The sequence below is a fragment of the Cervus elaphus genome, chromosome 19 (genome assembly GCF_910594005.1).
Source record: "Cervus elaphus chromosome 19, mCerEla1.1, whole genome shotgun sequence".
In the NCBI taxonomy this organism is placed as follows: domain Eukaryota; kingdom Metazoa; phylum Chordata; class Mammalia; order Artiodactyla; family Cervidae; genus Cervus; species Cervus elaphus.
In genome coordinates this window covers 48,960,364-48,976,167 of record NC_057833.1, presented here as the reverse complement: position 1 = coordinate 48,976,167, position 15,804 = coordinate 48,960,364, and the positions used below count along the sequence as shown (strand labels likewise).

Genomic DNA, 15,804 nt, shown 5'->3' with positions numbered 1-15,804 from the left:
AGCCTGTTTCTTCTGTTATATCCCATAGGTGGTTCTGTCCAGGTACCCTTGGTCTTTCACAGTGAAGCTAACAGCTTAAGCCTCAAGAGCCTTCACTTGCATTGAGTCTCTCCAAAGACTATACCTAATTTTGTATTTATAATTTGTATCCTTTTGACTGAAGAGAATCCCTAAAAATGGTATAAGCTTCATGCCCTCCAGAAACTGGGAGGGTGATAGGGGTCATGACTCCCAGAATCCCAGATGTAAGCCCTTCTCTTCTACCCAACCACTCTGGACCCCAGTTTCCCTATCAGGATAAGAGGGGATAACAAGACAGCCTTGTCCTAGGTTCCCTTTTCTATTCTCCTCAGGTGCATTCATTTCTCTATATTCTAACAAAGCTATAAGCTATCACCTAGCATATGGCTGCCAAGGCTCCCTTTGCATATTGGCTTTTTAAAGATGCCAAAATGGGCCTGAAAAATGCAAAAATGAAAGTCAGTTCTTAACTGTACATGGGCTAATAAGGGTGCAGAAAACCACAGCAAAGCTTTTGTGATGAAGCCTAATACCAATGCTCAAAATTATAATCTAAAGATTGGCTGCATTAAGATCAACCCAGAGCCATGATATAGGGTGAGGGTGTTCAGGGCTCAGTTCTCACCTGGCTCTGCCACTCTCTTTATGTATCTTTGGGCAAGTCATTCCACATCTCTGGGCTTGTTTATGGACAAGTTAAGCAAGGGCTGGACCAGAGGATCTCTGAGAAGGCCTCCATTTTTTTGAGTTTGAGAGTAGAAAATTCCTCTTTATTCATTGCAATAACTTGTATCGCCTCTGTCTCTTAACATGTTCGCCTCTTTCTGCCTCTCTTGCTGGTCCCACAACTGGATCATATTCTTTCTTACTCTTACCACACTGAGCTAACCTCAGTGAGCCACTGAACTGAGGAAGCGAGGACAGGGAGCAAGCACCGGAGAGGCCAGAGAAGGGAAAGGAGGCAGGGAGTCTGGCGGCACCAAGTCCTGGTGCAGCGTCATGAAGAGCTCACACCCTGGCTCACACGTGGGCTAGATGCCATAGCTCTGATGGGCACTTACTCCCTGAGTCTGCATCGGGCTTTTTCTAGGGTGATTAGCTCAGGCCGGCCAGAAGTTAGCCCATAGACTTCCTAGGACAGGGTCCTCACAGACTCACTCCTGCTGGATCCCAAGTCTCCAGCTGGATAATGAAGGAAGAGAATGAGTTACTCACACTAGCTAATCTGTGGCTTTTGGTCACCGATTCTCAGACCACAGCATGACACAGCTTCCCTTTAAGTTTTTCTGGAGACTGTCCAATCCTGAGAGAAGGAAAACAGCACACCAGACTAGTGGGAGGCATCCCTTATTCCATCATGATTAAGAGACTTCTGTTTTACTATCTGCAGCACTCGCTGGAGATCCTGGCAAGAACAGGCACTCAACAAATACCTGCTAAGCTGAGCCAACTTTTCCTGCTGTTTCCCACACTAAGAGCACTGGATCCTGCTGGACTTCAGACCTTGCACAGATGTCCACTTGCCATCCCTCCCTGTCTCCAGCTACCTCCTTTCTCCTGTCAGCTTCATCCTCCTGACCACCGTGTCTGTCACAGTCCTCTCTGTCCAGTGACTGATGGAGACACGGCTGGCATCAAAGGCCATTAGCTTTCCATTCACCTCCCTCTGGCACCAGCTGCTCCTTAGCTTTCCAGCCCTGCATCTCACAAGCAGACTACTCGACTGGGCTTCTGTGTGAAAGCTGCTTCATCTGATCACCGGACAAGCACTGTGTTTAGTGTGCACCATGTGACAGGCACAGGGCCAGACCCTTCTGCAGATGGCGTAAGAACCCTGAAAATCAGGTACACTCACCCCATCTTGCAGTTGTGGAAACAGGGCAAGCCCTTGAGTAAATTCTCCAAAGGCCTGGCATGCCTGGTGGCACAGGCAGAATTGGGAACCCCAGGTTCCCAGGTTCAAGTCCACCCTTAAACCACACTGCACATCAGTGAAGTGCCTAGGGACAGAGGTTCCTGAAATGACTCGTATCTCCACAAGGTACACACACACACACACATTCCCAAACCACTCCAGGCATATAAATCGTCCTCAATGGACTGCCCATCCCACATCATCCAGAGTGTCCCAGACACTATCCCAGTCTCTGGTTTTGGCCAAGGAAATTATTCTGGATTTGGGACTCCTACCTTAGGTCTTCTACCTGATTTTGATGTGCAGAGTCATGTATTCATTTGCCAACTGAACCCTCTGATCATTCACATCACTACCTCATGGACCAAATACATATCTCCCATCTCAGTTTTATTATTAGGCAATGTTTACAAAATGCCTCCTATGAACTGAGTGCTATACTAAACATTTACATGAAGTATCTCTGTTAATCTTCATAATTCTCTAAGATAGGTTCTATTACTGTAGTCATTTTATGGGAGGACACAAAGGCTTAACCAGGTGAAGTAACTTTCCCAAAGTTACAAATTGTTAGAGTCAGTACTTGAACCAGGCAGCACCATCAACCCTCAGATCTACAGACCCTTCCCAGCTGGTCTGCTTGACCAACACCCACCCCTACCCACCCACACATACCCAATCTGGTCCCGAAATGAGTAAAGCAAGCCAAGAATCCATTCGTTAACCCCTCCACTTAACTCGGAAGCATCCCCACTCTTCCCAGATCTCCTAAGACCTACTTTCCAGACACAGTGACCAAGAGAAGAGCAGATCTGAACAGAAGGGTTTAGGGTAACACCCCCCAGCCTGTCTTTCCCACTGGGCATGGCCTTCTTGGTCCCATGCTCTTCATACCTCAAAGCTCTGAGCAGAATTCCTAACTCCCAAACCTGGAATAAAGGGAGAAAAAGGTTCATGGGAAACTTCTGGAAGGCCAACCACTTCAAACATGTTAGCTGTCCAGCCTGCTATCTGTTCCCATACATGCTTTGCTCCAGCCATTGAGGCAGGAGGCATAAAGCAGAAAGGATTAAAGCCTGGACCTTGGCAACAACCACACTCAGGTTCAAAGTGCCTCTGTTTTTCATCTGTCAACCAAAATAATTATTATATCTACTTCAGAATGTTGTGAAGATTAAAAGAGGTGATGCACATTATGTGTTCAGCACATAATAAGTTGGTAGTTATTATCAGTTTCTTACCCTTTCAGCCTGGGATGTGTGTCCCAACTTTACCATTGACCCTTCAAGACCTAATGCAAATAGCAGCTTCCCCTATCCTTAGCCAGGTGAGTTCTGTTAAGTAGAACTGGCACTGACTGAGCATCTTCCATATGCTGAGCACTAACGACAAATACTGAGGACACAAAAATGAATAAGACAATGCCCTGAACTTCAGGAATTCACAGCCTTAAGGAAGATGGTAATGGCAACCCACTCCAGTATTCTTGCTTGGAGAATCCCATGGACAGAGAAGCCTGGCAGGCTACAGTCCGTGGGATCGCAAGAGTCGGACATGACTTCACAACTAAACCACCACCGCCACCAAGGAGGACAGGAAAGAAACAGCTTACTTCAATACTGCAGAGCAAGTGCACTGCCAGAGCATGCTATGGGAGGGAGCAGAGGAAGCCAGTCAGATCATGGTGAGAGAGGGTGGGGAGAGGCTATGTGGGGGCCAAGGTAAGGAGTCTGAACTGAGTTCTGAAGGCAGCGAGAACGCATGGAAAGGCTTTAAGCAGAGGAGTCAAATGCACAGACTTGTGCTTTAAAAAGGGATCGCTTTAGAGGAGATATGGAGAAAGAAGTTAGGAAGGTATGAAATAATTCAATTAAGAAATGATACCTTGGACAAGACAGAGCAAGGAAGACAAAGGGAGAGATTTCCAAGATGTCTAGATAATGAACACCAAAGGCCTTGACAATGAACACTGTCTAATCCCTCTATGTTCAGAGACTGAGGGAGATGGAGAGGAAGGAGATACATAGGCATTTACATCCATCATTTTAAAAATCAACACTTGAGACTTCCCTGGTGGTCCAGCAGTTAAGACTCTGTGCTTCCACTGCAGGGGGCATGGGTTCAATCCCTGGCCAGGGGACTAAGATCCCACATGCCATGCGGTTGTGGCTTTAATAAATTATAAAAATTTTTTTAAATAAAAATCAACCCTCTCTTAGGGCACTCATGGCAATTTAGCTTGCACTGTGGTCATCTGTTACTTATTCATTTGGTTAGTCAATTAACATTTACTGACGACTTAAATGCCAGGCATAGCCTTAGATACTTGGAGAGTTTAGAGACAAATCAGCTGAGTGAGAAGTATTAGCAAAGATCAGCAAGGGGAAAGATACAAGTACAGGGCGTAGGGAATGGACCTTTGTCTGAAAGGTGGGGTACAAAGAGTAAGATGCAGGGGAGCAGGTCTGAAACTCAGACTGGGTCAGACTGTGCAGGACCTAGGCTAAGGAGTTCGAACTCTTGAGTGGTAGATATGGGGAGCCACTCAAGGTTTTAAACGAGAGAGAGGATCACAGTTCAGTTCAGTTGCTCAGTCGTGTCCAACTCTTTGCGACCCCATTAATCACAGCACGCCAGGCCTCCCTGTCCATCACTGCAATGAACCAAGTGCTCTCCTTTTGGAATCCCTGGAAATAAGGGCCTCACGTTTTCCATCTGGGTACATTTTTCAAGCTTAACACAGTACCTGTTATTTAGGAAGTAGACCATGAACATATACTAGGTGCATAAACACTCAAGTACAGTCTTGCAAACACAAATAAAATGCATGGCAAGTATGATGAGAGACTGGTCGAGCTAAATGCATTTTTAAAGTTAAATAAAATAAATAAGTCAAGGTTTCTCTAAGGGTACTCAACCACATTAAAAATATGGTACTGGCTCTTTCACCTAGGAGCAAAGACCTCTGGGCAAGAGTACTGAAATCTCTCTGAGTAGCTATTCTGGGTCTCCAGTCACTCATTTCTAAACAACTTGAATATCTTGGGGGCTGGGTGTAAGGAGCTCAGTAGAGAATGCAGCATATAGTTCTGGGCCTGCCAGTGGGAAGGGGAACAGTACCTTTTGCTAAGCACTCGCCAGCTGCCAGCCACCACGCTGCATTTTTCATATGTACCCCTGCCCATGAAGAGGGATAACTAGCAAGCTTGGATTCCCCCACCAATCCTGAATCCCATGTGCCTCTCCAGCCTCTGCCCTTTGGCTCAGGACTCCCCGGCTTTGGACACTATTTTCTTGTTACTGTGTGAGGCCATGAGTTGATTCTCTCTCCTTTTGGGGGGCTCATTCTCCCTGTTACAATGCCAGAAAACCCCTCTACCCCTCTCTATAAAGATGAGAGATATCCAAGAGACTGAAAACTTCACAGTTGAGTGATCATCATATAGCAAAGACCCTGGTGCAAGTAGCTTCTTGATAAATGCCTAAGCATGGTTGGTTTGTTGTTTAGGGGAGGGTCACTTTAATTCCATACCTACATTCAATACTTACTGTAATAATCAACAGGGAGAGGATAAAGAAAGAAAGAAAAAGGAAAACCTGCAGATATCAGGGAATCCAGAAATCTATTTGGCTTCAGTATATACAGTATATACTTTTTCAGAAATAAATTTACCTTCTTACATTGGTTTGATTCAATATTAAAAGGAGTTTGTATTATCTCAATCCTCACTCTGTTCAGGGAAAATCTCCATGGGTGGGGCAGGGTAGGAGGAGGAGGAGTGTCCAGGATTTGGAATCTGCTAGATACCAAAGAATATTTTTTGCACACAGATGGCTAGGAGTTGGCTGTAACATTTTTGCAATTAAGCTGGAATACCAAAATAAACGTCTGAGATCATTACTTTTAAAATAGTGCACTCTAAGGCTTCCATTCAGCATCTTGCCTGGTGACCTTTTCTCACAGACCCCCACACCACCCAGGCCTACCTGCTGGGCTGCCTCATGGAAGAGTTCCTGCACTTGAGACATCTGGGCCATTCTTCTGGAAATGGGGGTCCTGGTGGTCTGGGTAGGGAGACCCCTGGAAAGTAAACAGTGTCCCTGGTCAGTCTGGCTCCTCTTTCCCTGGATCCTTATTGCCCATCCTTCCTATACCAGGCCCTGGCTGAGGAAGGGACTTTGTCTTGCCTCATCTGGAAACATCTCCTTCCCTCTTTGGTACCCAAATATTTGATCCTATTCATCCTTCAGACTCCCTCTACTCAAATGTTGCTGTTCTTTTAAAGCCACAGCTGCCCCCAGCTCTTTTTTCCCTGAGCTCCTTCAACACAGGGGTCGGAGCCGACTGCCTAGCTGCCCAGCCCCCGAGGACACAGTTTAACCTCCTCTCCTTCCTTGTGAACCCCTCTGTCCAGGGCCAGGACACCATCGATCCACTAGAACTGGCTGCAGGTGGTCAAGGACCCGGAGACTTACCGAGACGCGCTCCGAACACTCTTAGAGCACAGACCTCTAGGGTTTCGGTCAACGCCGAACTCGCGTCCCTCCAGTAACCCCACTTACCCGAACCCCTACAGCGCAGAGTGCACCCCGCCCCCCTCCCCAGCCTCCGCCCCTCTCGAACCAAGTTCTCAGGAAGCCTTGGGCCGGGCGGGAGGCTCAGATCCCGTCTACCTGAGCAGAGGGCAAAGGTGACCCAAGCCGGGCTCCTGCTTACAGAGTTCCCCGGAAAGAGGAGCCCCCCACGACCACCCTGCGCTCTCCCCACCCACCAGCCGCTCGGCGTCCGCCCTCACCTGTGGGACGCCGGCTCCTAGAGCTGGGCCCGCCCCGCCCAGGCCCCGCCCCGCCGCCACGTGGCTGACCAGGTGCGCGCGGCACGGGTCCCAGCTGTCCCGCTGACGAGGCGTCCGGCCCGAGCTCGGGCACCGCGGCCACGACTCTCGGATCCAGGCGGAGAGAGAAGGGCTGCGGACACTTCCCCTCCCCAACGGTGGTGCCCGCGCACCGTCGGCCGCCCAGGAGAGCTCCCGGGAGAAAGGAACAGCAATCTTAACAGGGGTGGGAAGGGACTGCGCGGGAGGTGCGGGAGTGGACAAGGGAAGAGTTCGCAAACTCTCAGACTTGACCAGCCACCGCCTGGATAGCTCGTTCACCGCACCCCGCCGAGGTGCACGGCCCTCGGATTAGGGTGACAGGACGCGAGCCTACTCACTGCACCTGCTCTAACACTGCTGAACGCAGGCATGAGCGGCTGGGGAGCAGAAGCACTGGGGCAAGAGACTAAGACTGCGCTCCAGGGACCCCAGTGTGCAGCGGCCACGCGACCCAGGTGACCCTCAGCCTTGCCGGAAGTGGAATTGTTTCGCCAAGAAAGTGCCCTCGGGCATGCTGAGGTGTGGGAAGGAATTACCTTGAAGGGATTAGGGATGAGGTAAGGTGTCCAGGACCCCGGCTTGCAGGAAAAAGAAAAAAAGTCATCAACATGCAGAGATTAAATTATCTCTATTTCCAATCCGGCATATTTCCTAAGCCTGAAATAACCTGCTAGGCCTCCTTGTGGGCTTCTGAGAAACAGGAGGGCAGCTGGGAGTACTTCCCACGCCCACAGGAGCCTTTGTGTGAAAATCCCTAAAAATAGAGATTGTGCTTTTAAAAACAAAAGGGAAGGCAAAGCCATGGGAACACTGACAGAGCTCCAACCTCCTCTGCTCCAGCAAAGGGTTTTTTGTTTGTGTGTGTGTGTGTGTTGTTTGATGTGGAAATACATATATAATATAAAATGTACCATTTAAACTATTTTTAAGGGTATAGTTCAATGGCATGAATAATATTCACCATGTGGTGCAGCTTGAACTATTTCCAAAACTTCTTCATCACCCCCAAACTGAGACTCTGTACCCCTCGGAAGTAACTCCCCACAGCCCTCTTGCCCAGCAAGTGGTAACCGCTAATCTATTTTCTGGCTCTATAAATTTGTTTCTCCAACCTTTCTCATATAAGTGAAATTAGATGACATTTGTCCTTTTTATGTCTAACTTTTCACTTAGCATCATGTCCTCAAAGTTATGGCATGTGTCAGAACTTCTTTCCCAGTAAAGAAGTTTGTAACAATGCATCTCTGTAAGAGGAAAGAACCCCAGGATAAATTACAGATTAGCCACCTGTGAGCAATGGATGGCTGGGTGGGCATATTATTGGAATCTCATGTTTGTACAGACATCTGTACAGAGAGTAGTGCCATCTTTATTATTTACTTTGGGGTCACACATGACACTGGCTTTTTGCCTCAAGCTGGTTTCCTGTTTGCTGTCACCTTCTGATGAGCCTCTCTCAAAGTGTCAATGTGAACTTTGAAGAATCCACATTCAATTCCATATCAGCCTGAGCTAAAAACATTAAAAAAGGAAATCCACCCCTCTGTTCATAACCACCTACTTCCTGTCACTCATCATTTTCTAAACAAATGAAAAGTTTCCCTTAAAACTTATGAACATCTTCTATACCTAAGAACAAATGTTTGTCCTTTTTCTTCATGTTAAAGCTAGAGAAACCTGTCCATTTGCAAATTAAAAAAATGTATCCTGCTTAATGTAGATTTATAACAATGATATAACTGTAAAAAAAACATATTAATACTCTTACTGTATTGAAAAATAATATCCTGCATAACCTCTGAACAGAACAATTCCATTTTTAAGATACTACCCAATATCTAGTACAGAGATGTTCACTGCATCATTACTTTGTAATAGTTTTTTAAAATTTAACATCCTAACTGACCACTAAAAGAAGACTGATTAAATGAGTTATGGTACAACCATACTATGACAGCCAGCATTAGAAAGAACTAGGTGTTTTTATATGTACTAATATAGCTCTTTGATCATCACATCATAACAAGTAAAAACAGCAAGTTGTAGAATAACATATACAGTTTTTTTAAAGCAGTGCATATATGTGTATAGTTTGTATGGAAAATACACATCCATTTGTTAACTGGTTATCGCTAGAGAGGGGGGTTGAGATAGTAAAGTGGGAGAGGAAATCTAAGTTTGGTGCACAGATTTTGGATTTTTATTGAATTTTTTTCTTACAATGAGCACATGTTATTTTTGGAATCTGAAAAAATGAGTAAGAAAATTAAAAGACAATGTGGGGCAGATTGCATTTTCCAAAGATAACTGTATTAACATATTCCATCCCATATGCTCTTCTTGCAATATGACACTGACATTCCTTCAAAAAGAGATGGGAATCTATGTCCCCTCCCCTTGAGCCAAATGGACCTTTGTAAGTGCCTCAACCAATAGAAGTGGAAGAAATGACACTGCTTGACTTCCTAGGTTAGGTCATAAAGGCAGTAGGGAGTCCATCTGGCTTCCTTGCTCTCAGAGAACTTATCCTTGGAACTCAGCCACCATGTTGTGAGGAAGCCCAGGCCACAAGGGGAGGCCACATGTTCCTACCAATAGCCAGCATCAATTGCCAGACACGTAAGTGAAACAAGCCTTCAGATGATGATTCAAGTTCCCTGCCTTAGATTATTCCAGCTGAGGTCCCAGACGCTGCAGAGCAAAGATAAGCTGCCCTTGCTGGGCTCTGTCTGAATTCATGACCACAGAAACCATGATAGATAGTGAATTATTATTGTTTTAAGCCACTAAATTTTGGGGTAATTTGTTACTCAGCAACAGATAGCAAATACATAATGCATCTAACCAAGATAAAAAAATATTTCATTTCCTTTCACAGTATTTTTATTCATCTCAAATTGTTTGAATTTACTCTTGTTGCAGTACCATTATATTTAAAAATAATAATGTTCTTAAACTCACCTTTTTTTTTCTATTTGGGAACCACTCCAGCTAGAGTTGAAGCCCACAATAGGGAGGTTGTTACTCTATGGGTCTTGCCCTGGTCAGCTGCAGACAGAAGATCCTTCATCTCGTTCCTTTCCAGTGGTCAGTGCTGGGTATTGCCTTCTGTGTAAAGGCTGGAGAAGAGACCATGTCTTGAAAAATGATCTCATTTATCAGAAAGTCTGAACCCTGGGGAGGGATCAGAGCTTTGACAAAGTCAACCAAAATAGAAATGTGAAAACAGGTTGAAAACATTAAATCAAAATGTAAATATGTATAATAATTACAAAAACATATCTCACAGCCTGTGCCCTAGAACCAGCATCAGAAGGGCCGCAAATAGTGGATCTGCTAGTCTGGTGGTTCTCTCCCCCCCAGGTCTGCCTCTTGTAATCACCTGGGTATAGTGTCAGACAATACGTCTGGAGTGGGGCCTTGGCACCAGCATTTTCTTTAAACTTCTCAGGTGATTCTAAGTGACAGCCAAGTTGTAAACAATGGAATTTCTAGCTCAGTCATTTTGGGATTTTTGTTTTGTTTTTCCCTTCTCTAAAATATCAGAGAGAGCATACATCCTGTCCACAATAGTGTTTTACTCCAGTTATAATCTTCAAGGACAAGGGGAAAGCGTGAAATATATCTGAGTGCAGAGAACACAAGTAAAACAAATATATTTGTAAATATACAAATACAAAATATGTATATTTTTTCTTTTTAGTTGGACATTATGCACCTCCTGCAACATCATACCTGTGTAAAATAAAGTCATATTCTGCACACACTCAGCAAACTTTTTGTTTGCTGATTCTGAGGGGAGAGTCAGAATTTGAACCTAAATTTGGTTTGGTTCCAATACCAGACCCTCTCCTATACACAGCTTCTCTAATCCAGGTGAAGAGATGAGGCAGGAAAAGGGTTTTCCTTCTTCCTGGATTTTAAAGTGCTTTTCCAAGTGCCCCAGATACAAAAAAAAGTCTGTTAGAAGGGCCATCATATGTGACTAGGAGTGGGAAGGGGGTGAGTGAAGAGATGCAACCTGATCCAAGTGCCCCAGATACAAAAAAAGTCTGTTAGAAGGGCCATCATATGTGACTAGGAGTGGGAAGGGGGTGAGTGAAGAGATGCAAACCTGACAAGTACCAGCACCTCACACAGCCTGAGTGCTCTACGTTCCCAGAGGGGAACAGGACTCCAGAAGACTAATCCTCTGACTTCCCGGGCTGGGTTGAGCGGACAGGGAGGGGCCGCCACTGTCCTGATGTCAGGTGTCCCCAGCTCCTGTTGAGCAGGTTTCTCCTCCAGGATCTAAGCTATTTGTTGACTCTGGGGGTTTGCCCTCAGTCAAGAGAAAGGCATTCTCCCTCAGCCATCTGGCATCTGACGTGAGCCAGGACCTGGTTGGGACTGTGAGAAAACATGGGATGCACAGAGAAGCCTAATGAACAGGGTCGTTTATTTCATGGATGATGGTGGCAGTCTCACTGAAATGTGACAACAGTGCAATTAGCACTCAGCCTTTGTTCAAGTATAAGACCCATCACAGACCTTCAACAGTCTAGATGACACAAATTAGGTCTGAATTTGAGTCCCAGATCTTCCTTTCCACTGTGTAACTTCGTCCCAAGTCTTTAATGTGTCTGAGCCTCTGCGTCCTCATTTTTAACAGAGTTAATGATAAGACCTGTACAGCCTATCTGACAGAGTTTTTATGAACATTCTAGAAGTTGCTGGAGATTGAAATCCAACTCAGCTATCTGTTGTTTTCAAAATCCGCTCTCTTTCCTCCCATTTTGAAATTCACATGACCAGTTTTCTGGTCCCACAGCTACTATCCATAGAGCCTCACTCTCTGGCAGTGCTTTTACGCCACCTGAGAGCTCTCTTTGCATCCTCAGGTGTAACTCACAGTGCCTGAATGCCCTCTTTCAACCATATTCTCTAGACATCTGTTGATCACCACTGTGCCCAATGCAGATACGCAATGGGGAGCAAGATGGCTCCTGACAGGCAGAAAATCAAATTCCCACACTAATAAGCAAATCATTACAAACAGCCAATGCCAGTTCTTTCCTATGATAGAAAAGAACAGTACAGGGTGGTCCAAGACTGGGGGTGATACAGAGGGGAGGGTGGATGTGACGTGAACATCTGGAGAAAATACTGGAGGCTATCAAGACTCCTTATGCAGAAACTTGCAGGAGTCTGGGCAAGAACTGAGGTTAGCTTGGGCTGTGGTAATGAGAGAGGTGGGGTTCAAAAGGATTTAAGAACTATTCACAAGCCCTGCCTCCATGAGTTGCCAATCTGACTGATCAGATCATAGAACATTTACTAGGCCACACCCAGCAGTGAGTAAGGTCATTTTCCATTAACTGGTCACACATGTAGACATGGTTCTTTGTTCCTACGCAACTGGGGTAAAGAAAGGGCTGGGGCCTACTTGTTCACTGATCAAGTCCTGGCTGTACTGTTCCTCACTCTTCTCACATATTAAGATGCTCTCATATCTCTCGTAAGGCGCCAAGGGGAAGGAAACGCTCTAGGGGCCCGTGGTCCTGGTGACACTGTCTGGCCCATTTCTGCATGAGGGTATGGGAAACAGGTCCAGCACTTAAGATAGCTTGTATCCTACTAGCCATTGGTCCTTGTGTGGATTTCTTTTGGGGATCTTGTTGTAAGTTTGTGGTTGAATGCAGAATCTGGCATTTCCAGGCTTCCTGACCATAGATAGCATCATCTTAATGCCATCAAATGTCCACCACCACTTCTAGTACCTTCACTGCTGCCTCTTTTATCCCATAACATTGTTCATTCACTCACTGGTATCTGCTTATGTGTGAGGCATGGATCTATATTCTATGAACAAAATGCCTTCAAGGAGCCTACAAACTAACCTAGGCATCCAGAGTCTTTTCCTGATGGAACAATTAGTTTTGAATTCTCTGGAAATAGTAATACTAAAAAACATGTATGATAAATAAATCTAACTTGTATGAAAAGCCAGGCATTGCACACCGTCTAGCTGTTTCTGACTGATATATACCTGTTATGGCCCATACACACAGCCATTTAGGAGGAAGAAAATAAAGGAGATAAACAGAAATGGTGAAAGAAAAACAAAAAGGTGACTGGGCAGGCCTCCCGCATCCAGACACACATCACTCCCTCCCAACTGGTGAGGCTGGCTGTGCTCCTCCAATCTTCCTGTCCATGACTCTGATTTGGCCTCAGGGGCAGCCAGGTCCCTGCACATTATTAACCAAGAGCTTAGGATTCAAAAGTTCAATATATTCTTGCTTTTGTAGAATGATTTCTTTTCCCTGAAAGTCTACTGACTTTGTTTTCACTCACAGTATCACAAATGTTCCATCCTTTCCAGGGTCTCAGATAATGAAATCATAACTTCACAAAATTTTTGTCACTTCCACCTCACTAAGTAGTTATTCTTTGCTGGTCAATTAAATCCAGACAGGTAGATTCTCTCATAGCTACTTTAATCTTTTGAAAGACACAGTCAGCAAGTCAGGAATTTATTCCATGTGCTGCTTTACACAAAATTAAGCTTGCAACATCTGTCCAACTCTGTTCCATCTTGCCTTTGTGTTCTAAAATCTAAACTAGGGAGTATCTATTTGTGCTTTTATAGTTTACAAATTATCTCAAATGACTTGTCACAGCAACTCTTACAGGGATTATTACACCCGTCTTACAGATGAAGAAAACAGACTCAGGAAAGGTAAGCAATTTGGACAGTGTTACACAGGTAGATCCAGGTGGAGCCAGAATTTGGAAAGTCTAAATTCCTTGTTTATTTCACTGCTCCTTATCTGAAGAGTACCAAACTGTACTCCTGCTCTCTCACAATTATCATTGGCAAAGTCACACACAGCTTACTTAAAGCTGTCCCAAGCAGCACCGGTTATGCTGTCCTGGCATGCCATCACCTGCCCCCAGATCCTGAGGGCCAGCTCCACAAGCTGCTCAGACAACTCTCAGCCAAAGTCTCCTGTGGAGTCCTGAGGTGTTCTGAACACATTCATTCAGTTGTGTCCTCTTCCTAACATTTACTTTTGTACTCCAGCAATCAGTCTTAACCTTCATTACTGCCAAGGAAAAAAGTTACATGATAGTGCTGCAGTTCCCACAAAGAAAACAAAGGAAAACTACCATATTGGAGGTTTAAAGATACATTTTACAGTGACCCAAACACATTGAAGGAAACGGCTAAGGAAAAGATATCAGATCATCAGGGGCTAGTGGAAGTTATCTGACATGAAGAGTATCATAATAATAGTCTGAGAGTAATGGCCAGTCAGGTGTTATTTCTGAGTACTCAAAAAATATTAATACCATTCTGTGAAGACTGCTAGAATGACTAAAACCACTGGCCTGCCTACTGCCAGGAAAGCATCCTCCAACATCCATTTCCAAACCCCCAGTGAGAGAGGTGATTCTCTCCTCCATTTTCACCCTCAGGTTGGTGAATCCCTATAGAGTATTCATCTTCCTTTTTTGAAATAGGTCAGTTCCCTCTGAATAAAGCCTACTGTCTCATTTCCACAGCCCAGGTTTGAATCCTATCCATAATCCTATTCAATCCTACTTGATATTTTAATTAGGGGATGATTTTTAACAATGGTTTCTTATTTCCACTGTATTTATCTGTATATTTCTATCTTCTGGAACCTACTAAAACTCTCCAGAAAACTATCCTAAAATAAGACTACTACTTACTCATTCGTTGAGAAATGACATATCCTAACACTGAATATTTGCTTTAATAATCTAAAGTACAACCCTGCATCCTGAAATTGATACCATCCTGTAGTTGACACCTTTCAGATGTTCATATAAAGATACTAGTAGCTTCAACCACCTATTTCCATCTAGCACAACTCCTGTTACTAAGTAGGTGATCAATGCTGAATACTATACCCTCACAAGAATTCAAACCAACAAAATAGTTACTATCACAGATAATATACATTGTTTGGCCCCTTTCATCACCTTGACACAGGCATCATGGCTTCAGAATCTTATTAAGAATGGTATAAGCTAGAAAAAATTAAGAAAGCAACAACTTTAAAGGTTCATATGGATAAATATGCAAAGGCTCAAATGTTCTCTATTTCACAATTCAAGTCCATTTCTAAACTTGAGTTTTTCCAGTAATTTGGAAAAACCCCTTTGAAAATGTCATTTACAGTATCACATTTCACATTCCAGCTCTTATTCACAGGGCTATACATCTGCATGAGTGTGTTTGTAAAATGTTTTTTACTAGAAATGTCCTTTTAAGGACATTTAAAAATGACTAAAGAACTAAAATAATGAGACTCTAAATTTACCTTTAGTTCACTTAAAACTTCTACTCCACTGATTCTTTATCCATCAAATGAAAATAATTATTCCAATATCATACTAGTTTCCAAAGTGGGGGGAAAATTGCCAGCACTCTGAAAAGAATTTTTAACTTCTATCCAAACATGCAATCATCAAAATCTTCATACTCCTTTGTGCCTGATAAATTTTCAAGATTAGATATCAAACATACATTAAGTCAAGTGACTTCAATTTTTCCTGCAGTCTTCAGAAGGTGGGAGAACGACCATGAATAGTTGGCATGTATCTCACTGGCCCTCTCCCTTCCATAGCTCATCATTCAAGAAAAAGTGTGATCAAAGCAAGCTTTAGTAGATTATCGGTGGTATTATGATGTATAACTGGTTAAAGCACCATGCTAATAAACTCATCATGGTCTTAGGATTAATCTTTGCAAAAGCCGATTCGTTTCTATTTGTCCCAAGGACCCAGACTGCACTCGAGCTTTCAGACAGTTTCAGACAGCTTTCTTACAAAGTGTGCCACTGGTCACAAAACAGGGAGGGAGTACTGGCAAGGAGACAAATGGATGAAAACAAATTTCCACAAACGGGGGCGGGGGGGGGCAAGCCATGTATGATGATAATTTAATCTTATCTATAAATAAAAAATCATACATTCTTA

The 15,804-nt window shown here is 44.2% G+C and overlaps 1 protein-coding gene across 2 annotated transcripts in view; it reads right to left on the bottom strand.

Moving 5' to 3' along the window:
- SLC12A8 (solute carrier family 12 member 8) overlaps positions 1–7,796 on the bottom strand; it is a 147,553-nt gene extending 139,757 nt beyond the window's left edge. The window contains exons 1-2 of one of the 2 annotated variants that reach the window (XM_043875234.1): positions 6,733–7,796; positions 5,924–6,017 (exon numbers count right to left, since the gene is read on the bottom strand). In XM_043875234.1, the coding sequence (XP_043731169.1) occupies positions 5,924–5,974 (51 nt within the window). In that variant the 5' untranslated portion in view covers positions 5,975–6,017; positions 6,733–7,796. Of the gene's footprint in view, positions 1–5,923; positions 6,018–6,412; positions 6,486–6,732 lie in introns of those variants that run through there. The other variant, XM_043875235.1, reaches the window with a different exon arrangement.
- Positions 7,797–15,804: the final 8,008 nt, after the last annotated feature.